Here is an 18006-nt window from a genome sequence, read left to right on the forward strand (position 1 = left end):
CATTCTCTGTGGCCATCTCTACATATTTTGTCCTTTCAGAAAGGTCAAATTTTGTTTTTTATTGATGAATCTCCATTAACAGATTTTAAATATGCCATCATATTAAATATAACAAGCCACATTCCTTTTCTTCCTTGACTTTCTCACAATGTAACTTCTGAAACTACCACCTGTTCAGAAACTAGACAAGGTTAATATTATTATTAATTGGGATTAATGCAATTACTGGCATTGGGATACATTTTATACATGTGGTCCATGCCAGCTCCCAGATCTGACATAAGGACAGCTCAAGGATGAATAGGCTCCTCCCTTTCCCACCTTTCCCTCTCCCCACTAAGGTTCTGAAGCAGCAAAGGTGCATAGGTGAATTCTTTTTCTTTTTTGGTAAGTCATAGTTTATTGTATTTTTTCATTACCATTTACCCACATTATACCCTCTTCCAAATCTACCCACACCCCTCCACCAACAACCATCACACCATTGTTTGTGTCCATGAGTCCTACTTTTTTGCTTGATCCTTTACCCCCTAAACACCCCCACCTCAAGCTGTCAGCCTGCTCTCTATGAGTCTATCTCTATTTTGCTTGTTAGTTCAGTTCATTAGATTCTATATATGAATGAAAGCATATGGTACTTGTTTTTCTCTGACTGGATTGTTTCACTTAGCATAATGTTCTCCAGGTCCATCCATATTGTCACAAAGGGTAAAATTTTCTTCTTTTTTATGGCCAAGTAGTATTCCACTGTGTAAATGTACCATAGTAATCTCATCTACTGATAGACACTTGGGCTGCTTCCAAATCTTAGCAATTTTAAAATGCTGCACTGAACATAAGGGTGCTTATATTCTTTCATATTAGTGTTTCAGGTTTCTTTGGATAAATTCCTAGAAGTAGAATTGCTGGGTCATAAAGCAATTCCATTCAAAATTTGTTGATATAACCTCACACTGCTTTCCACAGTGGCTGCACCACTCTGCATCCCCATAACAGTGCACTAGGATTCCCCTTTCTCTACATCCCCATCAGCACTTGTTTGTTGATTTATTGATGATAGCCATTCTGACCAGTGTGAGGTGATATCTCACTGTGATTTTAATTTGCATTTCTCTGATGATTAGTGATGCTGAGCGTCTTTTCATATGTGTATAAGCTATCTGCACGTCCTCTTTGGGGCGGTGTCTATTCAGGTCCTTTGCCCATTTTTAATTTGGATTGTTTGGTTTTTTGGTGTTGAATTTTATAAGTTCTTTATAAATTTTGGGTATTAACACCTTATTAGATGTATCATTGGTGAATATGTTCTCCCATTCAGTGCTTTTTAAAAATTTTGTTGATAGTTTCCTTTGCCATGCAAAAATTTTCAGTTTGATGTAGTCTTACTTGTTTATATTTCCTTTTGTTTTCCTTGCCTCAGGAGATATATCAGAAAAGATATTGCTATGAGCAAAATCTGAGACTTTACTGACTATGTTTTCTAGGATTTTTATGGTTTTGGATCTAACATTTAAGTCTTTAATCCATTTTGAATTTATTGTTGTGTGCAACATAAGAAAGTGGTCCAGTTTCATTTTTCTGCATGTACCTGTCCAATTTTCCCAATACCATTTATTGAATAAACTATCACTAGCCCATAATATGAGCTTGTTTCCTTGGTCAAATATTAATGACTATAAAGACATGGGGTTATTTCTGGGCTCTCTATTCTGTTCCATTGATGTATCTGTTTTTATGTCACTACCATGTTATTTTGATGACTATGGCCTTATAGAATAGTGTGAAATTAGGTAGCATGATTCCTCCAACTTTGTTCTTCTATCTCAGGATTGCTGCTGCTATGTGGAGCCTTTTATGGTTCCATATAAATTTTTGAAATGTTTGTTCTAGGTCTGTGAAATATGTCATTGGAATCTTGATAGGAATTGCATTGAATCTATAGATTGCTTTAGGTCACATAGGCATTTTAATGATGTAAATTCTTCCTATCCATGAACACAGTATGTGCTTCCACTTATTTGTATTTTCTTCTGTTTCTTTCTTCAGTGTCTTATAATTTTCTGAGCACAGGTGTTTCCCATCCCTGATTAGATTTCTTCCAAGGTATTTTATTCTTTTTTGAAGCAATCATGAATGGAATTGTAGTCTTAATTTCCCTTTTTTTTAGTTTATTATCAACATATGAAAATGCAACTGGCTTCTGGATATTAATTTTATATCTTGCTACTTTCCTGAATTCATTTATCAGCTCTAATAGTTTCTGGTAGAATTTTTGGGGTTCTCTATGTACAGTAATATGTCATCTGCAAATAAAGACAGTTTTACTTCTTCCTTTAAAATTCGTATGCCTTTTATGTCTTCTTCCTGTCTGATTGCTGTGGCTAGGACTTCCACTACTATGCTGAATAAGAGCGTTGAAAGCAGACATCCTGCCTTGTTTCAGATCTTATGGGGAGCACTTGTAGTTTTTGCCCATTGAGTATGGTGCTGGCAGTGGGTTAGTCATATATGGCCTTCATTATGTTTAGGTATGTTTCATCTATTCCCACTTTGTTGAGAGTTTTTATAATAAATAGGTACTGAATTTTATTACATGCTTTTTCTGCATCTATTAATATGATCATGTGGTGTTTGTCCTTCATTTTGTTTATGTGGTGAATCACATTTAATGATTTGCAAATGGAATTTGTACTAAACTTGCATTCCTGGGACAAATCCACTTGATTGTGGCATATGATCTTTTTGGTGACTGTTATATTCAGTTTGCTAATATTTTGGTGAGGACTGTAGCATCTATGTTCACCAGGGATATTGGCCTATCATTTCCTTTTTTGTAGTGCCTTTGTCTGGTTTTGGAATTAGGATAATGCTGGCCTCATAAAATAAGTTTAGAAGCTTTCCCTCCTCTTGAATTTTTTGGAATAGCTTGAGGAGGGAAGTTCTTCTCAGGATGTGTGCTACAATTCCCCTGCGAAGCCATCCAGTCCAGGGCTTTTGTTTGGTGGGAGTTTTTTGATTACTGCTTCAATTTCACTAGGTGTCATATGTCTATTCAGATTCTCTGATTCTTCCTGATTTAGATTTGGATGTTCATATATCTAGGAATTTACCCATTTTGTCCAGGTTGCCCAGTTTGTTGGTATAGAGTTATTAATAATATTTTTCTTACAATCTTTTGTATTTCTTTGGTGTCAGTTGTTATTTCTCCTCTTTCATTTCTGACTTTGAGTCCTCTCTCTTTTTTTCTTGATCAGTCTGATTGTAATTCTAGTTTGGTCTTGAGAGGAAGTTTGTGTAGCTTCCACTTACTCCTCCATATCTTGGGTCCTTCCATCCCTTTACTTTTAGTCTGTGTGTATCTTTTGATTTGAGATTGTTATTAGGAGGAAACAGCATATATATTGGTCTTATTTTCTTATCCTTTTAGCTACATCTTTTGATTGGAGAATTTAGGTCATTTACATTTAAAATGATTATTGGTAGAGATACATATTTATTGTCATTTTATTTTTAAACTATTTTCCTCTTTCTTTTTCTTCTTCTTAAAGCAAGCTCTTTAACATTTTTTGCAATATTGGTTTGGTGTTAACAGACTACTTTTTCTTGTCTGGGAAGCTCTGTATTTCTCCTACAATTTTAATGATAGCCTTGCTTGGTTAAGTAGCCTTAGTTGTAGGTCTTTGCTTTTCATTACCTTCAATATTTCATGCCAATCTCTTCTGGCCTAATATCTTTGTAAATTCTTTTTTATGCCTTCTGTGTCTTGAGAATTCTTTTTTCCACTCTTCCTTAACAAATCTCAGCTTCTTCATATACTTTTGGAATTGATCACCTAAACTGAGAAATTATTCTCTTGTGAATATTACTTTATGTTATATTATTTGAGTAGACTAGTTACTATATAAATACACCTCAAAATATGTAATTACTTGATTACTGTATTTTTTTCCTGTTCATTTAAGACATGGATGAACAGGTTGGAGAGGAGGCCCCGTCCACATATTCAGGTGGCACAACCAATACAGGCCCTTTCATCTTTAATATATGACTTTCAACTTTGTGCTGGTATTGTCTGTTTTTCAGGTAGCCAGAAGAAGAACAATATATGGAGGTGCATGCATGGGAAGTTTATAATTAGTTAGTCCTGGAACTAAAGGTGTACATCACTTCCTTTCACATTCTGTTGGTTGACTCAACCATATGACACTGTACTAATTGTAGAAAAATACCTGTTAGCTTGGTTACTTGGAACTTGTCTTGTTTGTACAGTTAATCATTTTGGAGTAATCCACTTTCTCCATTGGCTCCTACTCACATTTCTGTGATGGTCCTGTGGCCCCCTCATTATGATTTAATCTTGTGGCATAAGCAGGGCAATGACATTGGCACAAAGTCCATGCTGGTGGTTAGCTATCCAGCCAGCTTTGTGCTGGAATTGGCAGGTAAGAAGCAACCATCAGAACACAATGCAGGGCTGCCAGTCAACTTGGTCCGAACTTCCCTCCTTGCTTGTCATGGTGTTTCTTTTTCAGTACTTTCTCCTATGCTTTGCTCTCAGCTAAGGAGATTCAGAAATCTCATCCAAACTTCTGGCAACTCTCTTCTCTTTATGTTTTTGACTGATGACTTCATAAAGCCCCAGACACTGGGGCAGCTTCCAGAGCCTGAGACTTCATTAGTCTCCTTGTCTATTCTTGGCAAGATAAGAAATTCTAGACAAATGGAAAGGCTGCTTGTCTCAACTGCTGAAGCTTTATGTTTCTCAGGGTTATGTACATCATTGAACTTTTAGCTCTTCCTTTCCCAGCTCAAGCTTCTGAGCTTGTTCAAATGCCATGTTCTACTTAAGTAACTATTTGAAGTGATGTTGGCATCTCTGTTTATTTTCTAATTCCTTGTTTTGATTTTCACTCCATTGGATATTATTTTATTTTGATCAGGCCATTTGTGTTTCCTTTGATGCTCATGCCCCAAGTGCTGATGAATTGGATCTTAGCAATACACCTAAAATGTTAGGGGGAAGCAGAAAGATACAAGGAAGGAAGCAGATGGTGCAAAATATATGAGGTGTTTTGTTGTGAATGAGAAATAGAGGGGTAAAATATCCCACATATTACATGAGGAGAGGGACAAAGGAATGTACATAAATCAATAGTAGGTAGAATGGGGCAATTATGAAAGTAAGGGCCAGGAAACAATTCCAGTGTTCTATGCTTCACATACCTAAGAGGCAAATTGGGCTGATGGTTTATATTTTTAAGGGATGAACAAAGAACCTCTTAACTCTGAGGATAGGTATAAGCCAATCTTTTATTTCAAAAATGCAGATCAGAATTACAGCAGTTCTTACAAATCAAATGCAGGTGTGTATGTGTCTGAAAGCAGACAGTCCATTTCTACTTTCAGAATCCCCAAGAGGTTCATGATCCATAAATGGCTAAGAGTTGCTGGATTAGAGGGTCTGCGTGTCCTGAAAGGAGTGAAAACTGTGAAGGAAATGAGATGACCAGGAGAAAGAAGGTGAAGGGCCTAATACAAAACCAGTGTGGAATGAGTTGTTGTGGGAATTAATGTTTCACTCTGTAATGAAGTCTAAGTGTCAAGCATTAAATGTTCAGTTATGAAATTAGGGCCCTATACTGTAAAATATGAAAGAGTATCTATTTCCATGTCAAAGTATATGAAGTAGAAAAATGAAAGAATAGGTTTAAATTCTACAAACATAGACTTATATTTTTCAAACTAATGTTCTTTAAGAATGCAGTTTTGCAATAGCATTTTGTTTTGATTTTCTATTCCACTGAAAGTGACCTTTTGTTCTCCCTAAGACATTTTTTAGGCATCACCCAATACAAGCCTAGGCTAGTATCCATAGACACACTAAATAATGATATTTCTATTTTTATGAAGGCACTGACACCTATTTTTGTTTCTGCTAGCAAAACTGCTGAGTTCTTGAGCAGACTGGAGACAGAGTTGCCAAACAGAAGTATCTGTCAAACTGCTCATCATAACCCACGATCTTCACCTTGGGTAAGTGGGATGTCATGCAAGGAATGTCTGGCATTTTCAAAAGAGGTGTTTAGTAAATGAAGATTAAGTTCATAGAGTGACCCATAAAACATAGAACATTGCAACTAAAGACAGATGTCCTAACCTGTAACTTTAATTGCTGCTTCAGCTGTAAAATAATGTTTGTACCTGTCACCTGTATTATGGGCACTTGGACTAAAAATAAACATCGGCCTCAGAAAAGCCTTTGATCCCACCCAGTCATCAAACCATCTATCCACCCTGCCTGTAAGGACTTTAGTCAAGTGAAGGAGAAAACCATAGTTATAAAACAATGTAGTGAGTGTAGAGCATATACTAATTAGAAAGCTGAAGTTTAAAATATGAGTCAATAAAGTGAAGAGAGTCATTCCAGGTGTCAAATTAAATTAATCAAGACACAGAAGCAAGGGTTAAAGTATAATGTCAAGAAAAGCATGGCTTGTGTTAGGAGTTTTGTGTAGGTGCAGTCTACAGGAGTCAACTCTACAAGAGCTACAGTATAGAAGGCTGGAAAGGTAGGCAGGAACCACGAGGGCAGCTCCTCAGTGGGCTCTCTTGGATACTGCAGGATGTTCAGCATCCTGATCCTTGGGCACAAAATGCTAGTAGCATCCCCTAGACATTGAGACATCCAGAAATACCTCACATAGGAAGCTGGTGGTACTCCTGGTGGAACACCACTGCAGAAATATCACCTTGGAGGACTTGGACTTCATTCTGTGAAGACTGAAGGTAATGAAAAGTTTTAAATAAGGAAGGTCCAAGGTCAGATTTGAACTTTAGCTGGATCATACTGGTAACCATGTAAAGGATGGATCTAAAAGAATATAGGAGGCAGAGGGGCCTCTAAGACCCTTCTGTATTAGCCTAGGTGAGGAAAGATGAAGAGTTGAAGTAGGGTGGTGGGTGAGAGGATGGAGGTGAGAGTGCAGGTTAGAGAACTGCTGACAGGTGAAATTGGCAGGGCTTGGTTATTAACTAGTTAATGGGGCACAACAAAATAAGTGAATTAAGATGAGTCTGGCAAAGGGTTGTAACGCAAAGAAAAGATGGGTTTGAGTTCTAAAACATCTGTGTTTTCAGGATTTGGGCAGGTAAAAAAAATAAGTTGTTAGAGAAATCTGATCTTCATCTTCTCTCATGTACCCCCTTTTTCATTAGTGACCACATTTTTAAAATGTCAGGAAGATACGACACTTTATGGGAAAGATCATTTTTTCCCCCTGCTGCTAATATGATAGTTTAAAGTCTAAATTTGCTAGTGTGGGCTTCTCAAGTCATGTCAAATTCATTATTTCTCTCCCCTTGTTGCAGGGCTCTGGAGGAAAGGCTTAAGAAATTATAGGTAGTAGAGTTAAATCATGTATAGGGACAATCTTTGCTTCTGTCCAGATACACTGTGGCAGTGAGAGAGGGGAGGGAAAACAGGAGTTGGATAGCCTTACCACTGGGTGTTTAGCTGCCAAGATGGTCTTGCTTTCTGTTTCAGAGCTTCCTGACTCCTATGGTTTGAAACACCTGGTAGAACTGTGCATGCTTGTTCTGTTGATTTTGGCTCAATTCTTCAATTTAACAAGATCATCCTAAATTTTAATACTGTCATAGAAAGCATTAATGATGTCTCCCATAGCTGCATGTTTTGTGGAGTGATAGTGCATTAGCCACATGGTCCTCAGCATTATTAATAGAAAATATGAAGTAGGATTAGACCCAGGATGGTTCCTTATGAACTGAATTCAATAGCTTCTCGGATTTTGACACCATATTGTTACTCATTTTTTGCCATACATTTAACTGAATTTTTACCCATTTAATATTCTTATTCTGTCTAATACATCTGCATAGATTTCCTCTGCTTTGCAGAACCATCTAATGTTTAAGGGAAGTCAAACATGTACATTGAACTTTTGCAAAGTTACGACACCTGTGGTTTGCCTTAATTATGGTCAATATATGGAATGTGAATACTGTGTGATACCCATTTATATGGGATGTGAAGAGCTACAGGGTTTCAAGGTTTTTTTTTAAGAAACAATTTTAATTTTATTACATAATGCAACTTTCCTGAGAATATTGTTTTTCTTATGCCATTTACATTTGGATATGTCATGGGCGGACAGGAATTTAATAAATACTATATAATTATGTCAGTGAAAAGGACTATAAGAAAATTCCTTTAGATGTTACACATAAGGACTTCAGACAAAAGATTGCACACACTAAATAGTTTCCAGTCTCTGGTTTGCTATCCCTTGCTTCCTCTTCTTCTAGAGAGGATAGTAATTGTTAAAACTCTCATCCTGTTGTTCAACTGCCCAGTGACCACTATATCTTCAAGGATAAAGTCAAAATGCCTTAGCTTAATCAAAAAGTGCTGTCTGCTGTCTGCTCCCTTTCTCCCACTCACCTCTCTCTATAGTTGTAAAGTCTAGGTCTTTGCCACTCCAGGATCAGCAGCATGGGCATCACCTGAGAACTTACAGAAATGTAGACAAATCTCAAGCCCCACTGCAGACTTATTTCAGAAGCTGCATTTTAACATAGTCTGTGGGTGATTTGTGTGTATATTAATGTGTGAGGGACACTTCTCAATCACACATCTGTACGGCCATATCCTTTCACTTTTACTACTCTAAATACTTACTGAAACTTGGTTACTTTAATTTTTGTCCATGTGTCACATATTCTTTAAAAGTCAACACTTAAGGGCATATGCTCCTCACATGCCTTTAGTCCTACTTTTACTCCAACACTTTAAACTCCTTTTATTAATTTCCCATTGCTTATAAAGTAAGTAATGGGTATTTAAGGTGTGGCATGATGATGATAGTTAATACCATATCACATATTTTAAAGTTGCTAAAGAATAGATCTTAAAAGTTCACATCACAAGAAGAGGTTTTATAACAATGTATGGTGACGGATGGATGTCAATTAGACTACTGTGTTGATTATTCGACAATACATATAAATATTGAATTATGTTATAGACCTTAAACTTATATATTATATGTCAATTATACCTCAATGAAAATTTTATCATTGCTGCTGTAACAAATTACTGTAAACTTAGTGGCAAAAAACAACACACCGGAGTCTAGAGGGAAGATGGCGGCGAGATAGGTGGGAGCAGAGTCTACTTCCCCTCAACACCAGTGAAATACCTAGCTGATCTGAGGAGCAGAGCTAACAGCCAACAGTATTCCAGCATATATGAAGATCGGAGACCAAAGATAGAAGACATCGAAAGATCAGATGGTGAGACAAGAAAACCTGGAGTGCTGAAAAGAACAGAGTAAGACTGGGTTACACCCATAAACATCAGATCAAGACCAGTGAGCACAGGAGATTAAGGAAACAGCACCACTGAATCCCATTGGTATTTTACCATAGAAGTTCATACCATAAACCCAGGGAGTCAGAACAGATCAATTTAAGAAGCAGAGGCTAACAAGAAGAGTCTCACAAACAATGGGAAGACAAAGAAACAATTCCCAAATGAAAGGCAAGGAGGAAGCCTCAGAAAGAATGCTAACTGAAAAAGAGGCAAGTCAACTATCAGATACTGAGTTCAAAGCAATGGTCATCAGGAAGCTCACTGAGCTCTCTGAGCTCAAAGAGAACTACCAGAAACTACAAGGAAACTACAATGAACTCACTGCAAACTATATCAACATGAAAAAGGCAATAGAAACTATCAACAAGAGCCAAGAGGAAATGAAGAATACAATTTCTGAACTGAAGAACACAGTAGAAGGAATTAAAAGCAGACTTGATGAAGCAGAGGATCGGATCAGCGAGCTAGAGGACAAAGTAGAAAAAAACACCCAGAAAGAGCAAGAAAGGAAAAGAGGCTCAGAAAGAATGAACGGAGATTAAGGGAAATGCAGGACAACATGAAACGTAACAATATCCGTATAATAGGAATACCAGAAGGAAAAGAAGAAGAGCAAGGGATAGAAAACGTGTTTGAAAAAGTAATGACGGAAAACTTCCCTAATCTGAGGAGAGAAAAAGGCACCCAAATCCAGGAATCACAGAGAGTGCCAAGCAAGAGGAACCCAAAGAGGCCCACTGCAAGACACATCATAATTAAAATGGCAAAATTCCAAGACAAAGAGAGGATCTTAAAGGCAGCAAGGGAGAAACAGGAAGTAACATACAAGGGAGCCCCAATAAGGTTAGCAACTGACTTCTCAATGGAAACGCTCCAAGCCAGAAGAGAATGGCAAAAAATATTCCAAGTAATGAGAACCAGAGGCCTGCATCCAAGACTACTTTACCCAGCAAGACTCTCAATCAAGATAGAAGGCCAAATAAAGAGTTTCCAAGACAAAAGAAGTCTAAAAGAATACACTTCCACCAAACCAGCTCTGCAAGAGATGGTAAAGGGACTGCTTTAAGGAAAGGAAGGAAAAGAGAAAGACAAAGGAACACAGGTATGAAAAAATAGCAATGAATAAATACCTATCAATAATAACTTTAAATAGAAATGGATTAAATGCCCCAATCAAAAGACACAGAATAGTGGAATGGATAAGAAAACATGACCCACACATATGCTGCCTGCAGAAGACCCACCTCAGAACAAAAGAACTACACAGACCGAAAGTGAAGGGCTAGAAACAAATGTTCCAAGCACATGGACAGGAAAAGCAAGCTGGGGTAACAATACTCATATCGGACAAAATGGACTTCAAAAAAAGAGCCACAAAAAGAGACCAAGAAGGTCACTTCATAATTCTCAAGGGAAGAATGCATCAAGAAGACATAAACATAGTAAATATATATGCACCCAACATAGGAGCACCCAAACACATAAAGAAAATTTTCGAGGATTTCAAGAAAGATATTGGCAGCAGCACAATTATAGTAGGAGATTTTAACACCCACTGTCAAAAATGAATGGATCTTCCAAACAAAATATCAAAAAAGATATTGTCTCATTGAACAATGCCCTAGATTAAATGGAATTAACTGGTATATAGAGAGCCCTTCATCCCATAGAAGTAAAATACACATTCTTTTCAAATGCACATGGAACACTTTCAAAGATAGACCACATGATAGGACACAAAGCAAGCCTCAACAAATTCAAGAAAATTGAAATCATATCAAGCATTCTCTGACCACAAGGGACTGAAACCAGAAACCAACCTCAAGGAAAAAAACCCAAAACACTCAAAATCATGGAGATTGAATAGCATGCTATTAAACATTGAGTGGGACAAGAATGAGATTAGGGAAGAAATCAAAAAGTTTCTGGAAACAAATGAAAAGGAACTCACAACAACCCAAAACCTATGGGACACAGCAAAGGCAGTCCTGAGAGGGAAGTTCATAGTCATACAGTCCTACCTTAAGAAGATAGAAACATTTCAAACAAACAACCTAACCCTACGCCTACAAGAACTCAAGGAACAACAACAAAGACAGCCCAGATCAAGCAGAAGGAAGGAAATAACCAAGATCAGTGCAGAGTTAAATGACATAGAGACTAAAAGCACAATTCTAAGGATCAATGAATCCAGGAGCTGGTTCTTTGAAAAGATAAACAAAATCGACAAGCCTTTAAGTAGGCTCATCAAGAAGGAAAGAGAGAGGATCCAAATAAACACAATTACGAATGAAAGAGGAGAGATTACAACTGATACCACAGAAATACAAAGGATTGTAAGAAATTACTATGAAGAACTGTATGCTAAGATATTTGAAAACCTAGATGAAATGGACACATTTCTAGAAAAATATAATCTTCCAAAACTGAATGGAGAAGAAGCAGAAAACCTGAACAGACCAATAACAGCAGAGGAAATTGAAGCAGTCATCAAAAATCTCCCATCACACAAAAGCCCTGGACCAGATGGTTTCACAGGAGATTTCTACAAAGCACTTAAGGAGGAGCTAACCCCTATCCTTCACAGACTATTCGAAAAAATCCAAACTGATGGAAGACTCCCAAACTCGTTTTATGAAGCCAGCATCATCCTAATCCCCAAACCAGATAAAGACACAACGAAGAAAGAAAACTTCAGGCCAATATCTCTGATGAACATAGACGCTAAAATTCTCAACAAAATATTGGCAAACCGCATCCAGCAATATATTAAAAAGATCTTCCACCATGACCAAGTGGGATTCATCCCAGGGATGCAAGGATGGTACAATATTCGCAAATCAATAAACATAATATATCACATCCATAACTGCAAAGACAAAAATCACATGATCATATCAATAGATATGGAAAAAGCATTGGATAAGATACAGCACCCATTTCTGATAAAAACACTCAGCAAAGTGGGAATAGAGGGAGCATTCCTCAACATCATAAAAGCCATATATGAGAGACCTACAGCCAACATCATACTCAATGGACAAAAACTTAGAGCTTTCCCACTAAGATCAGGAACAAGACAAGGATGCCCTCTCTCACCACTCCTATTCAACATAGTACTGGAAGTCCTAGCCACAGCAATCAGACAAGAAAAAGCAATAAAAGGCATCCAAATTGGAAAGGAGGAAATGAAACTGTCACTGTTTGCAGATGACATGATAGTGTACGTGGAAAAACCTATAGACTCCACCAAAAAACTACTTGACCTAATAAATGAATTTGGCAAAACAGCTGGATACAAAGTCAATACCCAGAAATCAAAGGCATTCCTGTACACCAACAACGAAACTGCAGAAACAGAAATCAGGAAACAAATCCCATTTGATATAGCAACAAGAAAAATAAAGTACCTAGGAATAAACCTAACCAAGGAGGTAAAAGACCTGTACTCAGAAAACTACACAACATTGAAGAAAGAAATTAAGGAAGACACAAAAAATGAAAGAATGTACCATGCTTGTGGATTGGAAGAATTAACATCATCAAAATGGCCATACTACCCAAAGCGATTTATAGATTCAATGCAATCCCTATTAGAGTACCCATGACATATTTCACAGATATAGAACAAACATTTCAGAAATTCATATGGAACCATAAACAACCCCGAATAGCTGCAGCAATTTTGAGAAAGAAGAACAAAGCAGGAGGGATTACAATACCTGATATCAAACTGTATTACAAGGCCACTGTAATCAAAACAGCCTGGTACTGGCATAAAAACAGGCACATAGACCAATGGAACAGAACAGAGAGCCCAGAAATAAACTCAAGTCTTTATGGTCAATTAATATTTGACAAGGGAGGCAGGAGCATAAAATGGAGCAAAAACAGCCTCTTCAACAGATGGTGTTGTGAGATCTGGACAAGTACGTGCAAAAAAATGAAACTCGATCACCAACTTACGCCATACACAAAAATAAACTCAAGATGGATAAAAGACTTAAATATAAGTTGTAACACCATAAAAGTCCTAGAGGAAAACATTGGCAGGAAAATCTCAGACATTCCACGCAGCAACATCCTCACAGACACATCCCCTAAAGCAAGGGACATAAAGGAAAGAATAAACAAATGGGACCTCATCAAAATAAAAAGCTTCGCAGGGCTAAAGAAAACAGCACGTAATTACAAAGAGAAACAACAGTATGGGAAAACATATTTGCTAATGATACCTCAGACAAGGGCCTCATCTCCAAAATATATAAAGAACTCACTCGACTCCACTCCAGGAAGACAAACAACCCAATTAAAAAATGGGCAAAAGACTTGAACAGACACTTCTCCAAGGAAGACATACAGAGGGCCAGAGACATAGGAAAAGATGCTCAGCATCACTAGCCATCAGAGAGATGCAAATTGAAACCACAATGAGGTATCATCTCACACCAGTCAGAGTGGCCAACATAAACAAATCCACAAACAAATGTTAGAGAGGATGCGGAGAAAAGGGAACCCTAGTGCACTGTTGGTGGGAATGCAGACTGGTGAGGCCACTGTGGAAAACAATATGCAATTTCCTCAGAAAACTAAAACTGGAAGTGCCCTTTGACCCAGCAATTCCACTGCTGGGATTATACCCTAAGAACCCTGAAACACCCATCCAAAAGAACCTGTGCACCCCAATGTTCATAGCAGCACAATTTACAATAGCTAAGTACTGGAAACAACCTAAGTGCCCATCAGCAAACGAGTGGATCCAAAAACTATGGTATATTTACACAATGGAATTCTACTCAGCAGAGAGAAAGAAGGAGCTTATACCCTTTGCAACAGCATGGATGAAACTGGAGAGCATTATGCTAAGTGAAATAAGCCAGGCGGTGAGGGACAAATACCATATGATCTCACCTTTAACTGGAACATAATCAATAGAAGAAAAAAGCAAACAAAATATAACCAGAGACATTGAAGTTAAGACCAATCTAACAATAGCCAGGGCGGGGGCGGGGGGGGGGCGGGGACAGTGGGAAGAGGGGATTACAGAAACTACTATAAAGGACGCATGGACAAAACCAAGGGGGAGGGTGGAGGTGGGGGAGGGAGGTGGGTTCAGCTGGGGTGGGGTGGAGGGATGGGGAGAAAAGGCATATAACTGTAATTGAATAACAATAAAAATTAAAAAACACATACACACCTTTATTCCCTTACTGTTCTGGAATCAGAGTCAGAAATGAGTACAAAGGGGTTAAAATCCAGTGTCAGCAGGGCTGGTTCCTTCTGGAGGCTCTAGCAGGGAATCTGTTCAGTGCCTCTTCCAGTGTCTCTTGGCCACCATCATCCTTTGGCTCCTTGGCATGTGGCTACATCATTCTGATCTCTGCTCTCATTCCCACATCACCTTCTCCTCACCCTTTGACCTTGCCTTCCTCTTATAAGAAACCTGGTGATTATATCAGGCCCACCTGGATCACCCAGTGTCCTCTCCTCAAGATCCTTAATCTCTGTAAATTCCCTTTTGCCACATAAGGTAACATTCACAGTTTCCAGGGATTAGGACACGGACATCATTAGGGAGCCATTATTCATCCCACCATACTCTGCCAACTGTTTCTTCTGTTATTTGACTTCACGTATCTGTTAACATGTATATTGCTGTCTCATGATTAATCAGTTTTAGTTCTTAATAGTTTATTTCCCCTGTTCTCCTAATATAGCTATTCAGTATTTCATCCTTTTTCTCATTATGATAATGTGAATATTTTCTCACTGCTAAGCCAATTACATTTTATTTTTTTCACAACTTTTAAAAAGTTTCCTTTTTTTTTTTTGCATTTTCTTAGTTTCCTTTGAACATTTGACTGCCTTCAGCTTTTGTGATAATTTACAAAGTACCTCTTCATGCAAATTTCCACAAAATTTCCATTTTTTGCCTGTTAGATAGTTTGTCAATGCCAGATTTCCTTCCCTCTTGGAAATGTCCCTTCCACATCCCTCTTACCTCCTACCTTAACCTTAAGGTTAAGGACAATAACCTTGATGAACAGATACTAAAATCTTCAACAAATATTAGCTAACCAAAAACAGCAATACATCAAAAAGATCATACAGCACGGTCAAGTGAGACTTATTCCAGGGATGCAGGGTTGGTACAACATTTGCAAATCAATAAATGTGATACATCACATAAACAAAATGAAAAATAAAAACTACATGATCATATCAATAGATGCAGAAAAAGCATGTAATAAAATTCAGTATCTATTTATGATAAAAACTCTCAACAAAGTGGGAATAGATGAAACATACCTAAACATAATGAAGGCCATATATGACTAACCAACTGCCAGCACCATACTCAATGGGCAAAAACTACAAGTGCTCCCCATAAGATCTGAAACAAGGTAGGATGTCTGCTTTCAACGCTCTTATTCAGCATAGTAGTGAAAGTCCTAGCCACAGCAATCAGACAGAAAGAAGACATAAAAGGCATACGAATTTTAAAGGAAGAAGTAAAACTGTCTTTATTTGCAGATGACATGATAATGTACACAGGGAACCCCAAAGATTCCACCAAGAAACTATTAGAACTGATGAATAAATTCAGTAAAGTAGCAGGATACAAAATTAATATCCAGAAACCAATTGCATTTTTATATGCCAATTATGAACTAACAGAAAGTGAAGTTAGGGCAATAATCACATTCACAATTGCTATAAAAAAGAATAAAATACCAGGAGTAAATCTAACCATGGATATAAAAGACAAATACTTGGAAAATTATAAGACACTAAAGAAATAAACTGAAAAAGCTACAAATAAGTGGAAATACACACCATGTCTTTGGATAGGAAGAATTTACATTATTAAGATGTCAATGCTACCCAAAGCAATCGATAGATTCAATACAATTCCTATCAAGATTCCAATGATGTATTTCATAGACATAGAACAAATATTTCAAAAATTTATATGGAGTCACAAGAGGCCCCATATAGCAACAAAAATCTTAAGAAAGAAGAACAAATTTGGAGGAATCACACTACCTAATATCAATCTTTGCTATAATGACATAGTAATAAAAACAGCCAGGTAGTGGCATAAAAACAGACATACAGATCAATGGAACAGAGTAGAGATCCCAGTGATAACCCATACCTTTATACTCCATTAATATTCAACAGAGGAAGCAAGCACATACAATGGGCTAAAGATAGTTTATTCAATAAATGGTGTTGGGAAAATTGGATAAATATGTGCAGAAAAATGAACGTAGTCTACCTTTCTATGGCACACACAGGAATAAATTCAAAATGAATTAAAGACTTAAATATTACACCCTAAAAATCCTAGAAGAAAACATAGGCAGTAAAATCTCAGACATTGTTTGTAACTACTTTACCAGATATATTCCCTCAGGTAAGGGAAACAAAAGAAAAAGTAAGTGAATGGGACTACATCAAATTAAAAAGTTTTTGCACAGCAAAGGAAAACATCAACAAAATGAAAAAAGCAACCCACTGAATGGGAGAACATATTCACCAATGATACATTTGATAAGGTGTTAATATCCAAAATTTATGAAGAACTTATAAAATTAATACCAAAAAAACAACCCAATTAAAAAATGGACAAAGGACCTGAATAGACACTGTTCCAAATAGGTCACCAGATGGCAAATAGACATATGAAAAGATGCTCAATGTCACAAATCATCAGAGAAATGGAAATTAAAAGCATAGTGAGACATCTCCTTACAACAGTCAGAATGGCTATCATCAATAAATCAAAAAACAACAAGTGCTGGTGAGGATGTGGAAAAAGTGGAACCCTTTTGCACTGCTGGTGTGAATACAGACTGGTGCAGCCACTGTGGAAAGCAGTATGGAGATACCTCAAAAAGTTAAAAAGGGTACACCTTTTGACCCAGAAATTCCACATCTGGGAATATAGCCTAAGAAAGTGAAAACACTAATTTGAAAGAACATAAGCACCCCTATGTTCATTGCAGTGTTATTTACAATCGCCAAGGTATGGAAGCAGCCTGTGTCCATCAGTAGATGAGTGGATAAAACAACTATGGGACATTTACAAAATGGAATACTACTCAGCTATAAAAAAGAAGAAAAATTTATCCTTTGTAACAGTATGGATGGACCTGGAGAACATTATGCTAAGTGAAATAAGCCAGTCAGAGAAAGATAAATACCATACAATTTCACTCATATATGGAATCTAATGAACAAATGAACTAACAAGCAAAATAGAGACAGACCTATGGGGGCAGCTATGTTGACAGCTATGGGGGCAGAAGTCAGGTGGTGAAGGTACTGAGCAAAAAGGAAAAAGAACTCATGGACACAGGCAACAGTGTGGTAATTTCAGGGACTGTGGGCGACAGGGCAATATAAGGAGTATAAATAGTAATGGAGAAAATACAATAAAAAATAAAAATAATGAGGATATGATAATAGGTACAGATAAACAGCCAGACAAACACACCTGTAGGACAAGGTCTGGGAGGGTCCTGAACACAAGAGCTGTGTCCCCATGGAGCTGATGTGTGGCCACCCTCCTGGAACAGGGCTGTGTTCTCCTAGCTAGGTGTTCCCTA

The 18006-nt window shown here is 37.4% G+C and overlaps 1 protein-coding gene across 1 annotated transcript in view; it reads left to right on the forward strand.

Annotated features, from left to right (window-relative positions):
- The window catches only part of EPSTI1 (epithelial stromal interaction 1), a 138992-nt gene that overhangs the window by 68475 nt on the left and 52511 nt on the right, over nt 1-18006 (forward strand). Inside the window, exon 7 of the mRNA XM_024567395.3 lies at nt 5940-6033. Within this exon, the coding sequence (XP_024423163.2) occupies nt 5940-6033 (94 nt within the window). The remainder of the gene's footprint in view (nt 1-5939; nt 6034-18006) is intronic.

Source organism: Desmodus rotundus, chromosome 13 (assembly GCF_022682495.2).
Source record: "Desmodus rotundus isolate HL8 chromosome 13, HLdesRot8A.1, whole genome shotgun sequence".
NCBI lineage: Eukaryota > Metazoa > Chordata > Mammalia > Chiroptera > Phyllostomidae > Desmodus > Desmodus rotundus.